General features: G+C 33.5%; 3 protein-coding genes and 1 non-coding gene across 6 annotated transcripts; 3 read left to right on the plus strand and 1 right to left on the minus strand.

Moving 5' to 3' along the window:
* The first annotated feature begins 1,807 nt into the window (after nucleotides 1-1,807).
* Nucleotides 1,808-4,930, plus strand: LOC130948845 (ras-related protein RABE1a-like). Its single transcript, XM_057877720.1, has 8 exons — nucleotides 1,808-2,156; nucleotides 2,636-2,708; nucleotides 3,006-3,106; nucleotides 3,562-3,627; nucleotides 3,898-3,995; nucleotides 4,222-4,284; nucleotides 4,367-4,459; nucleotides 4,560-4,930. Exons 1-8 carry the CDS (start codon nucleotides 2,084-2,086, stop codon nucleotides 4,641-4,643), a joined length of 651 nt encoding a protein of 216 aa, XP_057733703.1. The 5' UTR covers nucleotides 1,808-2,083; the 3' UTR covers nucleotides 4,644-4,930.
* Nucleotides 4,931-8,647: 3,717 nt separating this feature from the next.
* LOC130952548 (U4 spliceosomal RNA) lies at nucleotides 8,648-8,798 on the plus strand. Its single transcript, XR_009074728.1, has one exon. It is a non-coding gene; the product is annotated as a U4 spliceosomal RNA (small nuclear RNA).
* Nucleotides 8,799-9,647: 849 nt separating this feature from the next.
* On the plus strand, nucleotides 9,648-14,375 carry LOC130948835 (uncharacterized). Of its 2 annotated transcripts, XM_057877709.1 has the most exons (9): nucleotides 9,648-9,789; nucleotides 9,934-11,551; nucleotides 11,633-11,859; nucleotides 11,938-12,270; nucleotides 12,357-12,603; nucleotides 12,721-12,849; nucleotides 12,929-13,144; nucleotides 13,437-13,560; nucleotides 13,691-14,375. In XM_057877709.1, the coding sequence occupies exons 2-9, from the start codon at nucleotides 9,992-9,994 to the stop codon at nucleotides 13,927-13,929; spliced, it is 3,075 nt and encodes a 1,024-aa protein (XP_057733692.1). In that variant the 5' UTR covers nucleotides 9,648-9,789; nucleotides 9,934-9,991; the 3' UTR covers nucleotides 13,930-14,375. The 2 variants fall into 2 exon arrangements, with proteins under 2 accessions (XP_057733692.1, XP_057733693.1); XM_057877710.1 differs by lacking the exon at nucleotides 9,648-9,789 and having other exon boundaries at nucleotides 9,843-11,551.
* A 52-nt stretch (nucleotides 14,376-14,427) lies between these two features.
* Nucleotides 14,428-18,083, minus strand: LOC130948836 (uncharacterized). Of its 2 annotated transcripts, XM_057877711.1 has the most exons (6): nucleotides 17,949-18,083; nucleotides 17,655-17,843; nucleotides 15,481-16,875; nucleotides 15,314-15,382; nucleotides 15,036-15,234; nucleotides 14,428-14,941 (listed from the first exon to the last, which is right to left on the minus strand). In XM_057877711.1, exons 2-6 carry the CDS (start codon nucleotides 17,655-17,657, stop codon nucleotides 14,871-14,873), a joined length of 1,737 nt encoding a protein of 578 aa, XP_057733694.1. In that variant the 5' UTR covers nucleotides 17,658-17,843; nucleotides 17,949-18,083; the 3' UTR covers nucleotides 14,428-14,870. The 2 variants fall into 2 exon arrangements, 1 of the variants encoding a protein (XP_057733694.1); XR_009073281.1 differs by lacking the exon at nucleotides 14,428-14,941 and having other exon boundaries at nucleotides 15,126-15,234; nucleotides 15,314-15,406.
* Nucleotides 18,084-22,883: the final 4,800 nt, after the last annotated feature.

Consider the following 22,883-nt stretch of genomic DNA (forward strand, 5'->3'; position numbering starts at 1 on the left):
AAAAATGTTAGAGGTAAATACTAAATCGGCATCTAAAAGATTCTGACACTAATAAAATAGTACTTGACTTTTGTTATTAACAAAATAATTTTTAAAATATTTTAAAAATTGACAAGCGTACCCCTGAGCTCGCCGGATCACATCTCCGACAAGCACAATACTAACGTGGCCACCGTAGTTTGGTGACCTGGCAAACCCCCTCCAACCATAACCCTTCCCTCCCCAATGCAGTCCCCACCCTTCCTTCTCTAACGCACTCCCCTCCTCTTCCTCCCGAACGGTTCTCCCCTTAATCTCTCACACGCCGAGAACGGTTCTCCCTTCTCTCTACCGATTTGTTGCTCCAGTTCTTGTTTTATTGGTGATTTGCTGTAATAACAATAGCCAGCCATAGCGGTATAACAATCCCCCACCTCCGTCTCCGATCTCCTTCCACCTATGAAACCAACACTAATGTCTTCTTCAGGATACAATATGCCATTTTCGTCCAACAGCAAAAGACCAAGGTACACTGAAATACAATCCCAAAGACAGACTCAGCGACTTACCCAATTGCGTCCTCCTCCATGTGCTCTCATTCGTGAACGCCAAACACGCGGTACAAACCTGCGTCCTCTCGCGCCGCTGGAGGAATCTCTAGAAACTTCTCCCAACTCTCACTCTTCACTCTTCCCACTTTTGGACCTTCAAAATCTTCACGAAATCTATCTCCACCCTTCTCACCCGCCGCGACACCTCCTCCGCCGTCCTCAACCTCGATTTTGAGCGCCATTGTTACATCGAACCTCACGTCCTTAAAAGAATTGCAATTATGCGATCTTGCATAAGGTTCGCAACTTAGGTATCTCGATGAAATGTGATATTGTTCACATTCTTCAGGTGATTTTTCGTTCAAGACCTTGACGTCTTTGAAGCTCTCCGTTTGCCCTAGAAGTTATATCTACGAAAATACATTGTTCTCGAAATTGCTGAACTTAACGGCGTTGACGAGTCTGCATCTTCAGCATTTTACGTTCTGTGTTAGCAGCGATGGCAAGCGGGGAGGGAGAGGGGGGAGTGCTTTGGGGAAAGAGAGGAAAGGGGGAGTGTCCGTTGAGTAGAGGGAGGGAAAGGGGGTTGCGATGGGAAGGAAGAGGAAGGAGGAGTGTGCGTTCGGTAGGGAGGAGGGATTAGGGTTTGGGGTGCTTTGCCAAATTACCAAATACACGGTGGCCATGTCAGCATTGTGTTTGTCGGAGATTTGTTCCGGCAAACTCGGAGACACACTTCTCAAATTTTAAAATTATTTAGGGATTATTTTTTTAATAACAAAAGTTAGGTACTATTTTGTCATCGTTATAATCTTTCAGGTACTGATTTGATATTTACCTTAAAAAATTATTATTCATATAAAAAATATTTTAATTTAATTATTTATATAATATATATTTATATTTTGACTAAAACAATTATGTGAAAAGTTTGTATTGTTTGTTAACCTAAAAAATTTTATTTTGATATATTAATAATATAAAATATTTTATATAATCGCATAATTATAACTGTTTTTTAGATGATCATTTTCACATTTAATATAAAAGATATTATTTTTATAAATATAACATTATATAATTAAATGTACATATAAAATAATTTTACATTTAGATACATCAAAATAAAATTCTTAAAAAAATGGTCACCAAAATTTTTTTTTTTAAATTGATGATGTGAAGAAGAAACACGAGTGGGAGAGTGAGGGGGGCAGAATCCAGTGTGGGAAGGAGTACGAAACGGAAACTGTTATTGCCCACTCTCCTAGCATAACGCTAATCAATAATCATAGACTCCGAGAGAGAGAGAGAGATAGAGAGAGAAAGAAACATCAAAGAAGAGAGAGAAAGAGAAGAGAGAGAGAAAACGAAGACCCGTTTGAATCGGTGGTTTCCTCTCCGATCTCTTCCCATGTCACCGCCGATTCTCTTCTAACCATTTCCGACGCCACCTCTTCCCTCTCTTCCCATCCGATCTCTCTCTCCCTCTCTCTCTCGGATATACCATAACCCTTCTCTCACTTTCTGCCTTCAAAGTTTAGTGGTAAGCATCGATGGCGGCACCACCAGCTAGGGCTCGTGCAGATTACGATTACCTAATCAAGCTCCTTCTTATTGGCGACAGCGGTTCGTTTTTGCTTATCCCATTCCCTCCTTTTCAACCCTCAAAATCTCTTCTTTTTTTCTCCATCCCTTGTTTCCACTATCATGGAAACTAAAATACCTTGCTCTTATTTTCCAGATCTTCACTCTTATGCTGCTCTTTTGTTTTACTTACGTTTATTAACTTTTGATTATTTAGAATCGGACATTAAAACGGTAGTTGGTCAACTTTCAACCTTTTGAGTTCAATTAATCTCATGAAATGCTTAATCTTCTAGGGTAAGGGAGACCGTACACTTGAGTTTTTAGGGGTTTTTTCAGAAATTTTCTTCAGCAGGTTATTAAGTAACCTTGGTTTGACTGGGATAAGTGTGTTAATTCTTAAGGTCTAAGGGGATTGTATAATTGCTAAATATCAGAGTCTTGTCCTCTAGTGTTTATGTTAGTTTGGCTTTCTTTGGTCGTAGTCTTTTTGTTTTTTAACTGACTGAAAGCTATTTCAGGTGTGGGGAAAAGTTGTCTGCTTTTGCGATTTTCTGATGGTTCTTTCACAACAAGTTTTATCACCACTATTGGGTTAGTCTCTGCACACCTTTATATCTAAAATGTTTCAGCAACTATTACCTTGTAATTATATTGTCTACTGAGTATATGGCTACCTGGAATAAATTTTCTGGTTCTCGTCCAATAAGCTTCTGAAGTGCTTGATGTCTAAAGCTCATTTGGTATTTTTATTGTATAACTTACTCATTGTTGTTGTACTGGGTTGCCTGTATGTTTAATCTCTGTTAATGTAAACAATTGAACACAAGCATATGTGTATTTTTCTGTTGATGGGGAAAAAAGGACTTACTATAATAATCTATATGACAGCATTGATTTTAAGATAAGGACCATTGAACTGGACGGCAAACGCATTAAGTTACAAATATGGGATACTGCTGGTCAGGAGCGATTTCGAACTATTACCACAGGTATTTGTTAACTGTGTACTTTGTTTCTTCTTCATATACTAGGAAAGGGATAATTTATGGGTTTATCTTGTATGTTGACATGCATTCCTGTGGAAGTTAGTCGAAGATGAAAATAGTGTGGTTGTTATGATTAATTGAAAGTGTATATTTGAAGGAAATTAAATATTGAAGCATGATCAGTACATTATCTTAAGTTTTAACTTGTGAAAGTTTTTATAGAAAATAATTTCTTTACTTATAAGTTACAATTTTTGAAGAAATAGTGACTTGAATCATTCTTCCTTGCTACTTAATTTAAAAAAAGAAAAAGAAAAAGGAAAAAGAAGAGTAAGCATCTGCCTATTTAGTATTTATAGAAGGTTACAATTCTCTATATGTTTATTCTATACTCCATTTCTTTGACCAAAGAAAACTTTATATATATTTTCAACTTACAATGCCACACTTTGTTGCAGCTTATTACCGTGGAGCCATGGGTATCTTGCTGGTTTATGATGTTACCGATGAGGCATCTTTTAATAGTACGCTACTGTCCTTGGTCTTCTTGAAAGTTTATAGATATTTCAATCAATTGCATTCCTGTGATATTTTGATGTATTTTTTTGCACTAACATTTCAATATTGTTCATTTCTTTAACTGACCCATTAAAATGATTTATCTTCTTTTCTTTTTTCTTTTTTCCCCCAGGACTCTTCCTCTAATTAATTTCTCATGTCTTTTATGGTTGAACTTCCTTTGCCTACTCTGCCCAGCTTTCAATTTTTAATGTAGCTAGTTTCCTTCTATTCAGATATTAGGAATTGGATTCGCAATATTGAACAACATGCTTCTGACAATGTAAACAAGATACTCGTGGGAAACAAGGCTGATATGGATGAAAGTAAGAGGGTATGTACATCTGGGGTTGTTTTCCTGTTTACAATTTACATCTTACACCATGGTTGACTGTATTTTAAAAGTAACCGACCAAGCAGCTGTTGCTCAATTGACTACCTATACAAGCCAAAGTTGTCTGCTAATTTGATATTGATAGATCTCCGTCTTCTTAATCTGTCTTTATGTTATTATTCTTCTCCATTGATGAAAGCTAAAGGTGTTCCTTTTTCTCCTGTAGGCTGTGCCTACTGCCAGAGGACAAGCTCTTGCTGATGAGTATGGTATCAAGTTCTTTGAAACTGTGAGTAGCAACATACTTCACAATCACATTTTGTCGAAAGCATATGCGATTTCATGATATTTACATTGGATAACACATGCAGAGTGCAAAGACAAACATGAATGTAGAGGAGGTTTTCTTTTCAATAGCAAGAGACATCAAGCAAAGGCTTGCAGACACAGATTCTAAAACGGAGGTATTTTGTAGATATTTTTCTTTGCGGTCCTGAATGTTATTTCTTTTTTCTTTGTTATTGTTTCCCTGAATAATGTAATATCTCTTCTCTGATGGTGCAGCCGCAGACTATCAAGATTAACCAACCAGATGCCGGCGCTGGTGGTAGTCAACCTGCAGCAAAGTCAGCTTGCTGTGGTTCATGAGAAGAACCAGCATCTTCACTGCAGCAAGAGGGTGAAGGCTCTATAGTTTCACTAATGAGGTGCTAAAGTTATATTGATGACATTATAAGTGGGAGCGTGTATTTGTCCCCTGTATTTCCCAACTGCAAATGTCATGTTCTAAAGTTAGTGTTTTAAATTTCTTTTTCCTTTTTTTTTTTTACAAATTTAGTTGGTGGAATTTGTTGTGACTAGTTAATTTGCTTCGGATAGATTATCAGAAATACTCTCTTTAACACTTTCAAAGTATATCACTCCAAGTGCTCTAATTTTGTTGGTTTGGTTTGCTTAGGAATGTAGACAATCGTAAGTATAGCAAGGAATGTTCTTAAATGGAAACAAACGGAATCCTTTCTTTGCTTCCTCACCGCCAATGTTGTGCTTAAAAGTTAACCAATTATTCTGCATCATAGGCTCATAGCGTTGCAGTCGTTTCACTTGATCACTTCATTCAATCACAATGGCTTATACGCTGGAACTGGCAACTGAATTTCTTAAAGTAAATTAAAATTAAAATTATATCGTATGTTAAGTGATTGGGAATGATACTGCCACTTACCCATAAACTTTTGAGCGTTTTCTTTGACAATTTTTGTTTACTATTTCTTTCTTTTCCACTCTCTTCATCTGCTCGTTCTCTTTTTGTTAATTTCTTTTGGTATGCATTCCTTGCCCCCGTATCTTGCTTCGGTTATTTTGAAGTCTTGCCATCACCTTCTAACGAATACGATGCTCCCATGAATCTTTAGTTTACACGAGTCGGTATATGGTGAGTTTTAAAGAAATGAAAAACTAGTTACGATCATATGGAGTTTTTACAAGATTTTTTTTTTGTCAATGAATTGGACAGCCCTAATCCTAGGTGTTACCTACTCATGCACACCACACTCACACACACAATACAAGTTCTATCAAGCTGGGAATCAAACTTGAGATGTGGCCATGGCTATATGAGGTCAACAAATAGGCCATCAGTATAAAGTCTCTGTCGAATTTTTTCAAGTATTTAATAATACATTAGAAGCACGGTAATGCTACACAGTCACCAAATATTATTATTTTGGACTAGTAATATTTTGGGTAAAAAACCATATTAAGCCAAATGAGTCAAAAAATAACGTAAATACGCCAAAGCAAAAATCGTTTCAGCAATAAGCCAGAAGCTATTTTTATATAATTCGAACCAGCTTGGTTCGAACTCCATTTCTACATAATTCGAACCAGCTTGGTTCGAATTATATACAAACACATACACACACATAATTCGAACCAGCTTGGTTCGAATTACACACAAACACACGCACACACTAATTCGAACCAGCTTGGTTCGAATTACACACAGTAATTCATGGTATAATTCGAATTATGCTGTTAAAAAATTAATAATTTATTAAAAAAATTTATTAAAAAATTTATTAAAAAAATTAATAATTAAAAAATTAAAAAATATATATTTTTATTTCATACGTTAAAAAAAAGTTAACAAAATATTTAATTACGAGACTTCTTTAAAATATTAATGAGCTATCAATTTGAATTCCATACAATACTTTTCTGTCCATTTTTAATAGTTCATGAATATTTTTTAATAAATTTTTTTAAATTATACTACAAAAAATATTTTATCCTATGCAAAACAATTTTAAAAAAATGGCTTAAAAATGTTATGAGTACTATGAAAATTTGTAATGTTATAATAACTTAGGTAAATACATGCATGTACTCAAATTTTAAATAAAATACTCTACATAGTCAATAATAATTTAAAAATGAAATAAAATATTTTATTCTATACAAAATAATTAAAAAATATATTTTATTCTATACAAAATAATTTTAAAAAATGGCTTAAAAGATGTTATGAGTACTATAAAAGTTTGTAATATTCTAGTGATTTAGGTAAATACATGATAAAAATATTTTTTCTTTAATTTCTAAATTATTAGTGACTATGTGGAGTATTTCTTTAATGTCCTAAGTCATTAGGACATTACAAATTTTTATATTACTTCTAACATCCTTTAAGCCATTTTTTAAATTATTTTGCATAGAATAAAATATTTTTTGTGGTATAATTTAAATAAATTTATTAAAAAATATTCATGATAATTTTTTAATAAAATTATTTAAATTATATGGTGAGATATTACATGATTCGAATTACGCATAGGGAAGTTCGAATTACTCTGATTCAAATTATATGGTGAGCAATTCGAATTCTATACAATACTCTTCTGCCCATTCTTGATAGTTCATGAATATTTTTTAATAAATTTATTTAAATTATACCACAAAAAAATATTTTATTCTATGCAAAATAATTTAAAAAATGGCTTAAAGGATGTTAGAAGTAATATAAAAATTTGTAATGTCCTAATGACTTAGGACATTAAAGAAATACTCCACATAGTCACTAATAATTTAGAAATTAAAGAAAAAATATTTTTATCATGTATTTACCTAAATCACTAGAATATTACAAACTTTTATAGTACTCATAACATCTTTTAAGCCATTTTTTAAAATTATTTTGTATAGAATAAAATATATTTTTTAATTATTTTGTATAGAATAAAATATTTTATTTCATTTTTAAATTATTATTGACTATGTAGAGTATTTTATTTAAAATTTGAGTACATGCATGTATTTACCTAAGTTATTATAACATTACAAATTTTCATAGTACTCATAACATTTTTAAGCCATTTTTTTAAAATTGTTTTGCATAGGATAAAATATTTTTTGTAGTATAATTTAAAAAAATTTATTAAAAAATATTCATGAACTATTAAAAATGGACAGAAAAGTATTGTATGGAATTCAAATTGATAGCTCATTAATATTTTAAAGAAGTCTCGTAATTAAATATTTTGTTAACTTTTTTTTAACGTATGAAATAAAAATATATATTTTTTAATTTTTTAATTATTAATTTTTTTAATAAATTTTTTAATAAATTTTTTTAATAAATTATTAATTTTTTAACAGCATAATTCGAATTATACCATGAATTACTGTGTGTAATTCGAACCAAGCTGGTTCGAATTAGTGTGTGCGTGTGTTTGTGTGTAATTCGAACCAAGCTGGTTCGAATTATGTGTAATTCGAACCAAGCTGGTTCGAATTATGTGTGTATGTGTTTGTATATAATTCGAACCAAGCTGGTTCGAATTATGTAGAAATGGAGTTCGAACCAAGCTGGTTCGAATTATATAAAAATAGCTTCTGGCTTATTGCTGAAACGATTTTTGCTTTGGCGTATTTACGTTATTTTTTGACTCATTTGGCTTAATATGGTTTTTTACCCTAATATTTTGTAGTCATATTTTCAGGAATTTGTACACATAAAACATAGTTTATATTTTTATTTATCAAAATTTGTATACATAAATTAACATAATTTATACCTATATTTATCAGAGTTTGTACACATAAATTAATAAAATTTATTTGTTAAAGATAATTTGATATTTGTGCTAGCTAATTGCGGGCCAAAATTACTAAAATCTACTAGCCCTAAAACTTTTGGGTAGACACATGAAAAAGAATATTTATCTGGTAGTATCTTTTAAATGTTTAAAAACCATCACCATACACTTGAAGCAACTCTGGTTATCATGAATCCTGTAATTTTAAAAGGAGTACTATGACTTGTGTGGTTCATCGTCCTTTGTTATTTTAATTTTAAAAAATTGGCTTCAATACTCTGAACAAAGATGTTATACGCTTGCTGAGTTAGTTATCAGAGATGAGCTATGCCTTCCATAGAACTGGGGTTATAGAAACCATTATGGATAATTGGATATCCGTGGTTAAAAGCCACATGGATATCAATCGCTATATCTCTTATGCTCGTAGTAGGCTAGTAGCACTTGTTATTCTTTCTCTGTATTGTTAAGCTGCAGAGTCCCACATCGGGTGAAACCAATAAGAGGAGTTGGTTCAGCTTCCTATAAAAGTAAGACTCTGAGAAGTAGCTAAGCATCTTTGCGCGTGGGGCAATGACGCAGCTAGTGAGGTTCTAACCGAAGCGCGTCTATTGCTGGTTGAAAACTATTTCCAAACCCCCTCTTAGGCCTGGGTTTGGCCCAGGCCTTTGAGAATTTCTGGAAGGGCTCCCTCACGGGTAAAGCCCTACAATATAGTTAAAATATTTAATTTCTGTAGTATGTTGTTAGTTATGATCGTTTCTTGCCAAACTAATGAAAGACCGGGTTTTTAAAGGTTGAAAACTGTACTGTAAACCAAAACTCATTGAAGGGAGTTGACAAAAATAAAATGCGCTAATTAAATGATGAAAGTCTTGTAAATAAATAACTGGTTATAGGATAACATAACAATGGATAGTAGTTAGATTTTTAAAATCAATTTTTTAGTCTCCGCACTTAATTCAAATTCTCGCGCGAACAAAACAAAGTCTATATTGAATAATAATAATAATAATAATAATAATAATGATAATAATAAGTAAAATGACAATTTGGTGTAGATTTCTAAGTTGATAAATGTTATAGTTATACGAAAATTAATAATGAATGTTTTATTGTTCAATACTATATTGGTTATATGTCGTCGGTAAGGAAACATATACTATATAAATGCAAATATGGAAATATATAAATGTAAATAATGAAATATATGAGTAATTTGGTTTGGTACTATTTATTGACGGAAGAATTAAGAATATATATAGCCATTTTTTTTATCGTAAAGAATTTAATTAGTATTCTTTTACTGACTAATTAATCTTAAATCGAAATATTTAAAGTTCTAATTATCACTTTATTTTAATAAATAATAATAATAATAATAAAATAATAATAATAATAATAAGGATGAGAACTTTCTCGACGAGTCTATCATTTCCAAAGGGAGTTCTAGAGAGTAGACTTGTCTTTTGTGTATTGTGAATTTGGGACCCACAAAAAAAAACAGAAAAAAAAAAAGTAAGAAAGATGTCTGGTATTGTTGGCATGGGCAAATTAAAGAGCAAACACATTCTGGAAGGAGACGTACTCTGTATGGTTCTGCATTAAAGTAGCATCTTTCATTCACTGCCATTACATTCATTATCTTCTTCTTCACTGCGAATCAAAGTTCCTGCACTCTTCTCTATCATTTTCAGGTTATCCTCTTACCATTTCTTGTTCTTTTTTAATTTTTTGGGTGAAGCAGCATTGAGTAATTTATATATCTGTTACAAAATCTAAATTACTAGAAACATGTGAACTTACATAAATTCTTCGTTCGTTGGCTCCATCATTGATAGGAATTAGGGAACACTGATGGTATTGAGAAATTGTTGATATTCTTGATTGTGAGAAAGCATGGCATGGTTTAGAGCTGCTTCCAGCATTGCTAAGCATGCAGTTAGAAGAAATATCTATAGGGGTAGATCGTATTATCATGTAGCAAGGACTACGGCAGTTCCAATTCCACCAGCTTCTAGAAACTTCCACACCACAACTTTCAAATCCAAAGCAGAATCAGCGCCTGTGCCGCGTGCTGTTCCCCTTTCCAAGTTGACTGACAACTTCTTAGATGGAACAAGCAGTGTGTATCTTGAGGAGCTTCAAAGAGCTTGGGAAGCTGATCCTAACAGTGTGGACGAATCTTGGGACAATTTCTTTAGGAACTTTGTTGGTCAAGCTTCCACAGCACCAGGGATTTCGGGCCAAACAATCCAGGAGAGTATGAAATTGCTGTTATTGGTGAGAGGATATCAGGTTAATGGCCACATGAAAGCAAAGTTAGATCCTTTGGGTTTGGAAGAACGAAAAATCCCTGATGAATTAGACCCTGCCTTTTATGGGTTCACTGAGGCTGATCTTGACAGAGAATTCTTCTTGGGGGTTTGGAGGATGTCTGGATTTTTGTCCGAGAATAGGCCAGTGCAGACCCTTAGATCCATTTTGACACGGCTTGAGCAAGCTTACTGCGGAAGCATTGGGTATGAGTACATGCATATACCGGACCGGGACAAGTGTAATTGGCTTAGAGACAAGATTGAAACTCCCACACCTACCCAGTATGATCGGGAGCGTCGCGAGGTTATCATTGATAGGCTTTCCTGGAGTACTCTTTTTGAGAATTTCTTGGCAACAAAGTGGAAATCAGCAAAGAGATTTGGGCTTGAAGGAGGAGAGACACTTATTCCTGGCATGAAAGAAATGTTTGATAGAGCAGCTGATCTTGGGGTTGAGAGCATTGTCATGGGAATGGCACATAGGGGAAGACTTAATGTTTTAGGCAATGTGGTCCGGAAGCCACTTCGCCAGATCTTTTGCGAATTTAGTGGTGGCCAACCTCAGGATGAAGTTGGGCTATACACAGGAACTGGTGATGTTAAATATCACTTGGGAACATCGTATGATCGCCCAACTCGGAGTGGAAGAAGGTTACATTTGTCTCTGTTGGCGAATCCTAGTCACTTGGAAGCTGTCAATCCAGTTGTGGTTGGGAAAACTCGAGCAAAGCAGTATTTCTCGAATGATGTGGACAGGAAGAAGAATATGGGTGTGTTGATCCATGGAGATGGTAGTTTTGCTGGACAAGGTGTGGTCTATGAAACCCTTCACCTTAGTGCACTACCGAATTACACTACTGGTGGGACTATTCACATTGTGTTAAATAATCAAGTTGCATTTACAACTGATCCAAAGGCTGGAAGGTCTTCTCAATATAGCACTGATGTTGCTAAGGCCTTAAATGCTCCCATCTTTCATGTGAATGGTGATGATGTGGAAGCAGTTGTTCATGCCTGTGAACTTGCAGCCGAGTGGCGCCAGACTTTCCATTCAGATGTGGTTGTTGACTTGGTCTGCTACCGTCGATTTGGTCACAATGAAATTGATGAACCATCTTTTACACAGCCTGAAATGTATAAGGTTAGCCCTCTTGTTAATTATTCTAGTCCTTTTATATGCATGAGTCAATTAGATTTTTAATTGCATGAGCTATATACCTAGGTGATTCGAAACCATCCATCAGCTCTAGAGATTTATCAGAAGAAACTTTTGGAATCAGGGGAGGTGACACAGCAGGACATTGATAAGATACACAAGAAGGTCATGTCAATTCTAAATGAAGAATTCTTGGCTAGCAAAGATTATGTTCCAAAAAGAAGGGACTGGCTTTCTGCATATTGGTCCGGTTTCAAGTCACCTGAACAGCTTTCGCGTATTCGGAACACTGGGTATGATAAGTTATAGTTCCTTTGGAATATTTTCTATTGTTTCTAAAACACTGCTGAAATATGATCTATCCTGTGCAGAGTGAAACCGGAGATTTTAAAAAATGTTGGGAAAGCAATAACAATCTTACCTGAAAATTTCACTCCTCATAAAGCAGTAAAGAGAATTTATGAACAGCGTGCGAAAATGATCGAATCAGGAGAAGATATTGACTGGGGCTTTGCCGAGGCACTCGCTTTCGCTACATTGTTAGTCGAAGGTAACCATGTTCGGCTAAGTGGTCAGGATGTTGAAAGAGGAACATTTAGTCACCGCCATGCTGTAGTTCATGATCAGGCAACTGGGGAGCAATACTGCCCCCTAGACCATGTCATAAGTAACCAAAATGAAGAAATGTTTACTGTTAGCAACAGGTAATCTTCTTTCCGGGCATCTTTTGCATTTTAATTTTTGATGTTGAATGTCTTCATCTAAGAAATCTTTTTAATGGAATATGCAGCTCACTTTCTGAGTTTGGTGTTCTTGGATTTGAATTGGGTTACTCAATGGAGAATCCGAATTCGTTGGTGATCTGGGAGGCTCAATTTGGTGATTTTGCTAATGGTGCTCAAGTGATATTTGACAATTTCTTGAGTTCTGGTGAGTCTAAGTGGCTCAGGCAGACCGGACTGGTAGTGTTACTTCCGCATGGTTATGATGGCCAGGGACCTGAGCATTCAAGTGGAAGATTGGAACGTTATCTTCAGGTAATCTGTTATGAATCTATGTCATGATTTCTTTCGCTGCTCTTAATATTGAGTTCACCTTTCAATGTTTTATTCTTGGTAGTATTTAAATTAGCATGTTCTCTAATTTTCTTGCAGATGGCTGATGATAATCCTTATGTGATTCCTGTAATGGAGCCAACTCTTAGGAAACAAATTCAGGAGTGTAATTGGCAGGTTGTAAATGTTACAACTCCTGCAAATTTCTTCCATGTTCTAAGGCGGCAGGTCGGTATTGGCATAATGTTTTAGCTCATTCTGCTTAAAAGTTTATGTTGATTAATTTCTCCACCCTTCCCTTTTTCAGATACATAGAGAATTCCGTAAACCTCTAATTGTAATGTCCCCTAAGAACCTGCTTCGGCATAAGGATTGTAGATCACATTTATCTGAGTTTGATGATGTCCAAGGACACCCGGGTTTCGACAAACAGGGTACCAGATTTAAGCGCCTCATCAAAGATCAAAATAACCACTCTGATCTTGAGGAGGGTATCAGGCGTCTGGTACTCTGCTCTGGAAAGGTATGTTATTTATAATATGCTATGGCATCCATTAATATGTTTTTCATAACACGTCTTAGTCTCTCTTTGGATTTTGTGAATTTTGCATAGGCTTTTTTCTCATCTTATTGTCTTATGTTGAAATTTTTTCTTTTGAAAGTTAATGAGTATTAAATTTTAGACCTTTCGATCATAGAAGTTCTGATACTATCTGTCAAGAAATTAATTTTTCCAAAAACTTAAAGCTAATAGAAAGAGACGCATAAATAGTTATATTCTAATCATAACTGCCAATATCTGGTATCCCTTGCAGGTTTATTATGAACTCGACGAACAACGACGAAAGCAAGATGCAAAAGATGTTGCAATCTGTAGGGTTGAGCAGCTATGTCCTTTCCCTTATGACCTCGTCCAACGAGAGCTCAAGCGATATCCAAGTAAGTATTTTCCAGTGATAGTAGTAATAAATCTACTTCCTTCCTGAATGCAACAACCAGTGGTTCAATTCAAAGCCAAATGATTGAATCTACTGACTATTTCACTCATTTGTGTGTTGTGTTATGGTAGATGCGGAAATTGTTTGGTGTCAAGAAGAGCCAATGAACATGGGGGCATACACTTATGTTCTACCGCGGCTTATAACGTCGTTGAAGGCTCTTGGCAGAGGAGGCTATGAAGACATCAATTATGTCGGTCGTGCTCCGTCTGCAGCTGTAGCCACTGGTTTTCTGAGTGTTCACCTTAAGGAGCAAGCTGAACTTGTTCAGAAAGCTATTCAGCCAGAACCAATCAACTACCCTTACTGAGGCTTTGCAGATATTTATACGTACATATATACATACATAGATGAATTCAAGAGTGATGATGCACTTGATTTTACCTCCATATGGATGGAGCAATAATTGAAGGGTACTTCACATAATGATTCTTATACAAACTTTTCACCCTTTACGCCTCTGACGAAATGCCTGGTGAGCTGAAATTCATGGCGAGTTAATAATTGATGACTTCCAGTGTTTTATATTTTATTTTATTTAAATTCCCAAGTGCCTCTTCCATAATTGTGGGGTGTTATATAGGTGATCCCTCAAGTTTGTATTATTTCTAAAGTTTCTTGGGTCTTCGGTAGGATGTCAAAGAAGATAATCAGAAAGGATGTTAAAATTGACTCCAATGATGAGTATTGATTCATGATAGACTTATAACTAATCAGAGACACAAGTTTAAGTGTTCGGTCTATGAACAGTAACTTTCTCACTGAATGGAACTTTTACCACCAAAAAACGAGAGGGAAAGGAAAATGCTTGATATAAGCTATGCTATAGCATTGATTATTGGTCTAGTATTATTTTGATTACAGAATTTAAGTTTGCATTACAATACCTGACTAAATTTTTTTTTTTTATAAAAAAATCATAACAATAGAACACAACAAATCTGCAATAAAGACAATTTTCTTAAAACTAAAAATGACGTTGAATGATGGTCTGGCATCAGCATTCAGCAAAATTGAGCTAAACCGGAATATTGACCTACGAAACTAAGAGCTCCTCATATATTAAAATAGTTTGTTCCCTGAAATGTGACAAGATATCTGCAAATTGCGAGGGAATGACAAAATCACCATATATATAAAAATCATTTCCAAAGAAAAAAAATTGAGCTGCTATGTCATTGAGCTGCTATGCACTATGCACATATCACATATCTATCATCATTCTGAAAATCCAAGAAAAAAAATATGAGCTCAAGATGGTACAATCACTTCGTCCTTTCCATAGATCCGCTGAAGCTCCCGAGTTGCAGCTTGATATGATGCTGATAAAGGGGAATGTTCAAGCATGCAAATTAATATGGTTACACCATATATTTTCAGTTGTTAACCACAATGATGCAACTAAACTACCATTACCTTTCCAAATGCGGAAGTTCTTCTGGTTGATGGTAGAGCCAGATGCACTTTGAATTGCATCAAAAAGCATCTCCTGAGGAGAGTTTTTCAGCTCTTGAACAACAGCATAGATAGTTTTTCCATTGTCAAAATATATGTGATTGTTAGGGTGTTTGGTCTTGGCACCAGCATGACGCTCGAATTCATATGCATTAAGAGCCTTCATTACAGAATTTAATGTATGAGCACAACCTTGAGAATCATAAAATACCAAAGAAACAACAATTTGCAGTGCTAACCTTGGACTGTTTGCAGTCATCACATGAACACAGATATCCAGTTCCCTTTATGATTCCTCTGAGAGTTCTCTACCAAGAAAAATACCAAATACACTGAAAGAAATTATTCATTATAAAAGAACAATGACACCCCTGAGAAGAAAGCAATATACTAGTAATTAGTTTACCTCTCTTGACCAGGAAACATATTTCACAGGAACACCATCAAAAATACCAGTTGATAACAAACTTTTAACATTTGAAGGGAAGTTGTTAGCAGAAGCCTTCTTGGTTGTCTTTGGATCTTTATTCTTAGGTGTAGAATCAGTACTAGGATTGGATTTTGGATTGCTATCTGTAGGTAGTTCAGAGTTTGACTCAGTCACAGTCTTCTGCCCATCCAAATCATGAGCTGAAGTCTGGTTGCCCATCAACAGATCATAACCACTAATGATCCCTCCGTTAAGATTTCGTTCACAGCTCTCATGAACACTTCCAAAAGATATCGTATTTGCCTCACCCTTACTATGGTTTTGGGTCACTGGTAAGGAGTTGGAGTCGCCTTGCTCATGTGAACGAACTGTCGATGCAATATTTGAATCTACCTTATCATATGTTGTACCTATCAACATTATATGATCAGTGCCCTTGTCATATGAAGCGCCAATATTTATGAAATTTTCTCCAGATTTACTGTAGGTTGGACCCATTGACATAAAGTTCTCATGCCCCTTGTTATAAGAGGTAGCCAGAGATATCACATTGCTGTCTTCCTTATCATATGTTTGGCCCATTGATATGAAATTTCCATCTCCCCTGTCAAAGGGCTGATTCATTGATAAAATATTTTCATCCCCTTTGCAATAATTGTGCCCCATCAACATAAAACTACCATCCCCCTTACTGAAGGCATGATCCATTGGAACAAGATTGCCATTGGTCTTACTTATTGAGGTCTGCATAGAGATGGAATTATCATTTATATTGTTAAAGGTTGGGCCCAATGATATGTTTCCATCATCCTTGCTATACCCAGAACCTATTGACATTAAACAATTATCAGCATTGCCATAGGAGTTCCCCATGGATGAAGGCATACAACTGTCAGAATCTCTTACTTGATTAACTTTGACTTTTCTGATTCCACCGAAACTGAGACATGGTGAAGGGTCCTCAATGTTATGGGATATTGATAAACCCACTGATGGATTATTACCATATTGATTCTCAAAATCCTTGCTTCCTGTGTTCAAGTTACCACTTCTAATTGATGTCATGTTCTTATCAATCATATTGAGAGCTCGTAGCTCAGATCCAAAGAGACGGTCAGAAAATTGTCCTGTAACTGAATGAAATCCTGAATTGATGTCCCATGGAGAAATATTTACATGAGAAACTCCTGAAATTGGGTTCCCATTAACAGATTCAACTGCCTGCCTCTTAATGTTGCTGAATACTTGCAGTTCACCTGAATCCATAAACCACTGATGACCACGCTTTTGTTCAGTTCTAGAAACATTCTCATATCCCATATTTTCTTCAGTTAAGCAGCCAGTATCCTGTGCCGTCCAGAAGTTTTTATGCTGAAAAGATTGCAAATAACAAAAAAAGCTAAAAATGTTTATCTTTATAGGCAAAAAATGCAGTATAGAATAATGATAAACAGCGAAACAAACTCCAATGTATATGACAGGCAAAGTAAATACCCTTAAACCAAAGTTTTCAATGAAGTTTCTAGTAACAACTTATACTATCCCATCCACAAAGTTTGAATAATATGTTTTACCATTGTCCACAAAAGTTTATTACACTACATATTTTCTCATCAACCACCACTATAGATTACAAACTGCATATTGAACATAACATATACAAAAGGACAGTTACATAATTCTCACCAGCCAGGCAGCCACCATAAAAGTTTGATACTAGAATACCTTTTTGTTCCCCTCTAACAAGATTCAACCCACATTTGATTTGTAAGAGTACCGACTTTTGTATATCTTCAACATAAATTTCCCAAATTAAAACCCTAAGATGCCTCATGTTTAAAGAAACTGGAAATAAAACCAATCGAGGCACAGAATCATCATATCTATGCTGTAGCAGCAGCATTTATTTTTTGAATGTACAGCATAATACCATAAACTGGTCATTTTAATTTGTCATATTGATAGCATGGTGACTTGTGAGCACAACGAAGGAACACTTAATCTGCGTAATATCATATACGATTTTCAAGCAAACATCATATAATATGAGCATTAAAACATAATATTAAATAATTAAACGCTAAGAAATTAAGATTGAGAGTTGGCATTTGCATGCAAACGGTATCCGTATATCATAGTTTGGAAAGTACCATTTTTTTCTCTGGCAAATGTTTCAAATGACTCAAATGATTCACCACAGCAACTATTCAGAGGAGACCTTCCCAGTTCTCACTCTCTCAGTAATGCAAACTTTCTCTTCTACCGAAAGACTCTCAATTCCACTATATACATTCGTCCACCACACCTTAAATTCAAGGTTCTAACTTTATCAAACTAATCTGCAGGGGAAAAAAAAACACAAAAAAAAAACAAAATAAACCTAAAATATAATAGTAAGAGCAATTGAGCTAATAACCGATTAAAAATTTAAAATAGAGATAGACCGCAATTCAGTGGTTGGCGGAACTACAAGGATGATGAAATCTCCGGAATGATCGGCGCAGAAATCTGGCGGCGGGCGGAGAAAGAATGAGAAAACGATCGCAGAGAAGTGAGAGGGAACAAGCTGAAGTGGGAGAGAGTACTAGGCTTCAAAGTAAGCTAAACGACTAGTATACACTGTGGGAGTCCACAATCTCCTCTTCTGTACCGTCTCATAGTGTTCGTACACGTGGATTAAAGGAAAGGTTTATTTAAGATTTAGCTAACTTATTTTTTTTAGTAAGTTTTAATTTTTTTTAAATTATTTATTTTTATATTTTTTAAATTAAATATTAATTTTTAATGTTTTTTGACAAATAAACACTATTTTTTAGACACTATAACATTCATTTTTAAAGTATTAAAAATATAAAAAATATTTTGAATCATTTTAATAGAATATATTTTAGAACAGATATTAATAAGATCATTTCATATATTATTTATATGGTAAATATAGTTGATTAAAAAGAACAACACTGTGACGTGCACCGAACCTGGGCCTGTGTGGCATAACTAGTGAAGGGCTACTGAGAACTCATTTTAATTAGTTGTTCTCTGTTTTTGGGCCTAATTTGGTTCAGCAGTTATCATTATGCGAAAGAAACAAGAACAACCAAGACCCAAAAAACAAAAGAACAACAAATACCAGAAAAATAAAACCATATTCCAAGACCAAAAGAAAAATATCATATTCATAAATATTCACAAATAGGGTTAGGAGTGTGTTGAGTTAGACCAAACTTAAGTTTGTTTCACAGAAATTGAGATTGATTGACAGCTTAATTTTTAACAATTGAACTTATTTTTTAAACTCGAACCCGGCTTATTAAAAGCTTACAAGCGGGTTCAAATAACAGAACATAATCTATAATTATATATCAATAAATTATAATTTATATATTAAAAAATGTTTGAAAAATCAATTTTTATATATTGACTATATATTAATTATAAATTTTGTATTCATATCCTACATATATATATAATCAAGCCAACTCACGAACTAATGAGCTGCTCGATTCATTTAATTTATGAATTTAATTTTAAGTTCAAACTCGATTCACCAGCTCACGAATTCAGCTTATTAAACTATTAACGAGTCAAGCCCAAATTAGCTCATGAGTTGGTTTAACTCACTTACAATCCTATTCATAAAGATCCGCATTTGACATTAAAAAAAATCTGATTTTAGTTTTAAAATTATAATTTTGATACTACAAACGAATATATCTAATAGAACGAATATAATTAAATAAACAACTACAGTTTATATTAGCCGCATGAATAATAACATTAATGGTAACGATATGTCTAAAAAAATAACTACATTTTATATTTACTGCATAAATAATTATCTAATAGAACGAATATAATTAAATAATTGTATAAATATTATTTTATATTATTAATACATCAAAATTAAACTCTAATTCTAAATATTAATTTCTCCTTTTTATTTCCCCATTTCCCACCTTCAAAATTACTCCAATAAACAATATATTGCATATATTACAAGTGGACTATAATTCGGACTTGGTAGAACAACAAGTATTTTATTTATTTTTATTATATGATATTTTTTAGAAATGATTATTGTAACTATTAACATATACATACCTGTACCTATAATAATGTCTGATTAAGTCAGGCTTCATTATTATATATGGACATCAATCTTATTGATTTATAAAGCAAATATACTTCTACGTCTTTACATTGATGATGATGCATATAACTTCTATGCCTCTATTCTATTATATAAATTAAAGTGGTTGGATTATATATATTTTAATTGCTTTGTTCCACATTCTTATATATTTTCTTATTTTATTCTTATAAAACCTAACACCCAAGCTTTCACATGCATGCGCTTCAGTTTTCACCTCCAATGCGGTTTCCTATTGTTGTTGTACGTTATCTCTTGGTTACAATAATAGTTTTATTAATAATAATTCCATAATATCTGTACAAATATTACAATATTACCTTTTTCCGTATACAAATGTCAAAAATGATAGGTTAGGTTTGTTCAGTATTTAATTTGTAGTGGATAATTTAAGTTATGTATGCGCAAATCAAGATCACATTAATAATTAGAACTAGCCATATATAGTTCCAACCTTTTATTAGTAGATTGGTATATGGACATGCCAATACCACTCCCTAATTCTAACTACCCTATTATGTAGCTTGCTTATACGAATGATTATGATCTTTCTTTTCGCATCTTGTAAACATGATTATAATTAGCATTTAAGTTCCACGTCAGGGAAAAAAACGCATTAAATCTACTAAAATATATTGAATTTCTTTAACATTTGAATTAAATTCTAATTTCGTCTCTAATTTTTAAAATATTATTTTTATTTTAAATATTTTATTTTATTTTATTTTATTTTTATAATAAAATTAAGATTTTTTCAAAAAATATTCTTTTTTAATTATAATTTTCTTTTAAATAACAATACAAATTAGAATTATAGTAGTCACAATAATTATTTAGTTATTTAAAAATGAAAAAAAAAAGAAAAAAATAATAATAATTTTTTTTTTTGCAAAAAATTAATTTTAATAAAATAAAATATTTAGCATGAAATTAAAATATTTTAAACATTAAAAATAATAATATAATTTAATTTAAATATTAAAAATTAAATGAGTACTTTATTCTAAAAACGGTTAAATCGTGAACATCCAAATAACTGATTCAATAAACTTTTATAAACTAAGTACTTGTGTCAGATAGAGTTTGACCAAAAAGATAATGGAGGTTGTATCTCTGACTTGTCCTAGTTTACGTGTCACTACCTATTGGCCGTCCTATTCAATGCATTCACCCAATCCAATAACCAGTAATCCTCTTATTTAATAAAGATTATGTCACTTAATATGTACCTGATCTAGAAGATATCCTAGTGTGACTCACAAGTTACATATAGTATTAATTAGACTGGTACTATTTTGTCAATGCTAAATACCGAATTACTGATGGGGATACACGCACAAAAATAAATAATTCTTTAGCCTATCGGTTGGTCATTATATATAGAAAGTCTAGAAGGAGATTAATTTTCCAAGTAATAACCAACTCAACACATGCATAGATAGTTAGATACAGGCCGGGGGCACCCCCATCTAGAAGGCATAGTCAATATTTTGTTTTCGGTTTAAAATGTGACTTCCGCTTTTTAGATTTATAAAAAAAATTAATACGTAGTTAATACTCAATTTAATTTTTGAATTTACAAAAATTAAAAATAAAATTAATTAAAATTTTAAAAATTAAACTAAAATTTATCTGTAAATTTAATAGTCAAATTAAATATTTTCTTAATATATTTAAAAATACGAAGGAATAAATGAATATAAGAGTAAATTGAATATAATTTTATTTATCAAAATAAAATTTTAACCAAAAAAAACTTTTAACTATTCACTTTTTTTATTAAGCTAATCTATTACATAAAATATGGATTATTAAATTATTTTTTTATATAAAATATACAACAACAAAGCCTTATCCCACTAAGTGGGGTTGGCTACATGAATCAAACAATGTTATTGTGCTCTGTCATGTATCATGTCTACAAAGAGACCATTTACATGTAAATCTCGTTTGACCACCTCATAGATGGTCTTTTTAGATCTTCCTCTGCCTTTCGCTCCTTGTCCATCTTCTATCTCAACATTCACCCTCCTGACTGGATGTTCTATCGGTCTTCTTCTCACATGTCCAAACCACCTGAGACGCAATTCAACCATCTTTTCCACAATGGGTGCTACTCCAACTCTCTCCCTTATATCTTCGTTCATTATTTTATCCAATCGCGTATGACCACTCATCCATTTCAACATCTTCATCTCTGTCACACTCAACTTATGTTCGTGCTCCCCTTTAGCCGTCCAACACTCCGTACCATAAAGCATAGCCGGTCTTATAACGGTGCAATAGAATTTACCTTTAAGTTTTAAAGACACTTTTTTGTCGCATATAAAACCAGAGGTACTCCGCTATTTTGACTAACCTGCTCGGATCCTATGATTTACATCATGTTTAATCTCTCCATTATCTTGCATGATGCACTCAAGATACTTAAAATTTTTAACTTTTTCGTATGATGTTTTCTCCAATTTTCACATATATATTAGGGTTTTCCCTTCTCAGACTGAACTTACATTCCATATATTTTGTCTTACTACGGCTTATGCGCAGATCATACACTTCTAGAGCTTCTCTCCATAACTTTAACTTCTTATTTAGGTCTTCCCTTGACTCTCCCATAAGAACGATATCATTGACAAAAAGCATGCACCATGGCATAGGCTCTTAGATGTACTCTGTGAGTACTTCCAAGACTAATGTGAAAAGGTATGGACTTAAGGATGATCCCTTATGTAATCATATACTAATGAAAAATTCCTCTATCACACCACCTTGAGTCTTCACACTAGTTGTGGCCCATCATACATGTCTTTAATTGCACGAATATATGCGATCCTTACTCTCATTTTTTCTAAAACCTTCTATAAGACCTCCATTGGTACTCTATCATACGCTTTTTCCAAATCAATAAACACCATATGTATATCCTTTTTATTACTACGATACCTCTCCATAATCATTCTTAATAGGTATATCGCTTTAGTGGTAGATCTGCCTGGCATAAATTCAAATTGGTTCTCTGTTACTTGCGTCTCTTTTCTCAATCTCCGTTCTATCACCCTTTCCCATGACTACATGGTATAACTTGATCTCTCTATAGTTTTCGCAAATTTGTATATTCCCCTTATTCTTGTAAATAGGTACCAAGGTGCTCTTTCTTCACTCATCAAGCATCTCCTTTGACCTTAAAATCTCATTAAAAAACTTGGTTAATTAGTTGATGCCTTTTTCT

Source organism: Arachis stenosperma, chromosome 9 (genome assembly GCF_014773155.1).
Source record: "Arachis stenosperma cultivar V10309 chromosome 9, arast.V10309.gnm1.PFL2, whole genome shotgun sequence".
Taxonomy (NCBI): domain Eukaryota; kingdom Viridiplantae; phylum Streptophyta; class Magnoliopsida; order Fabales; family Fabaceae; genus Arachis; species Arachis stenosperma.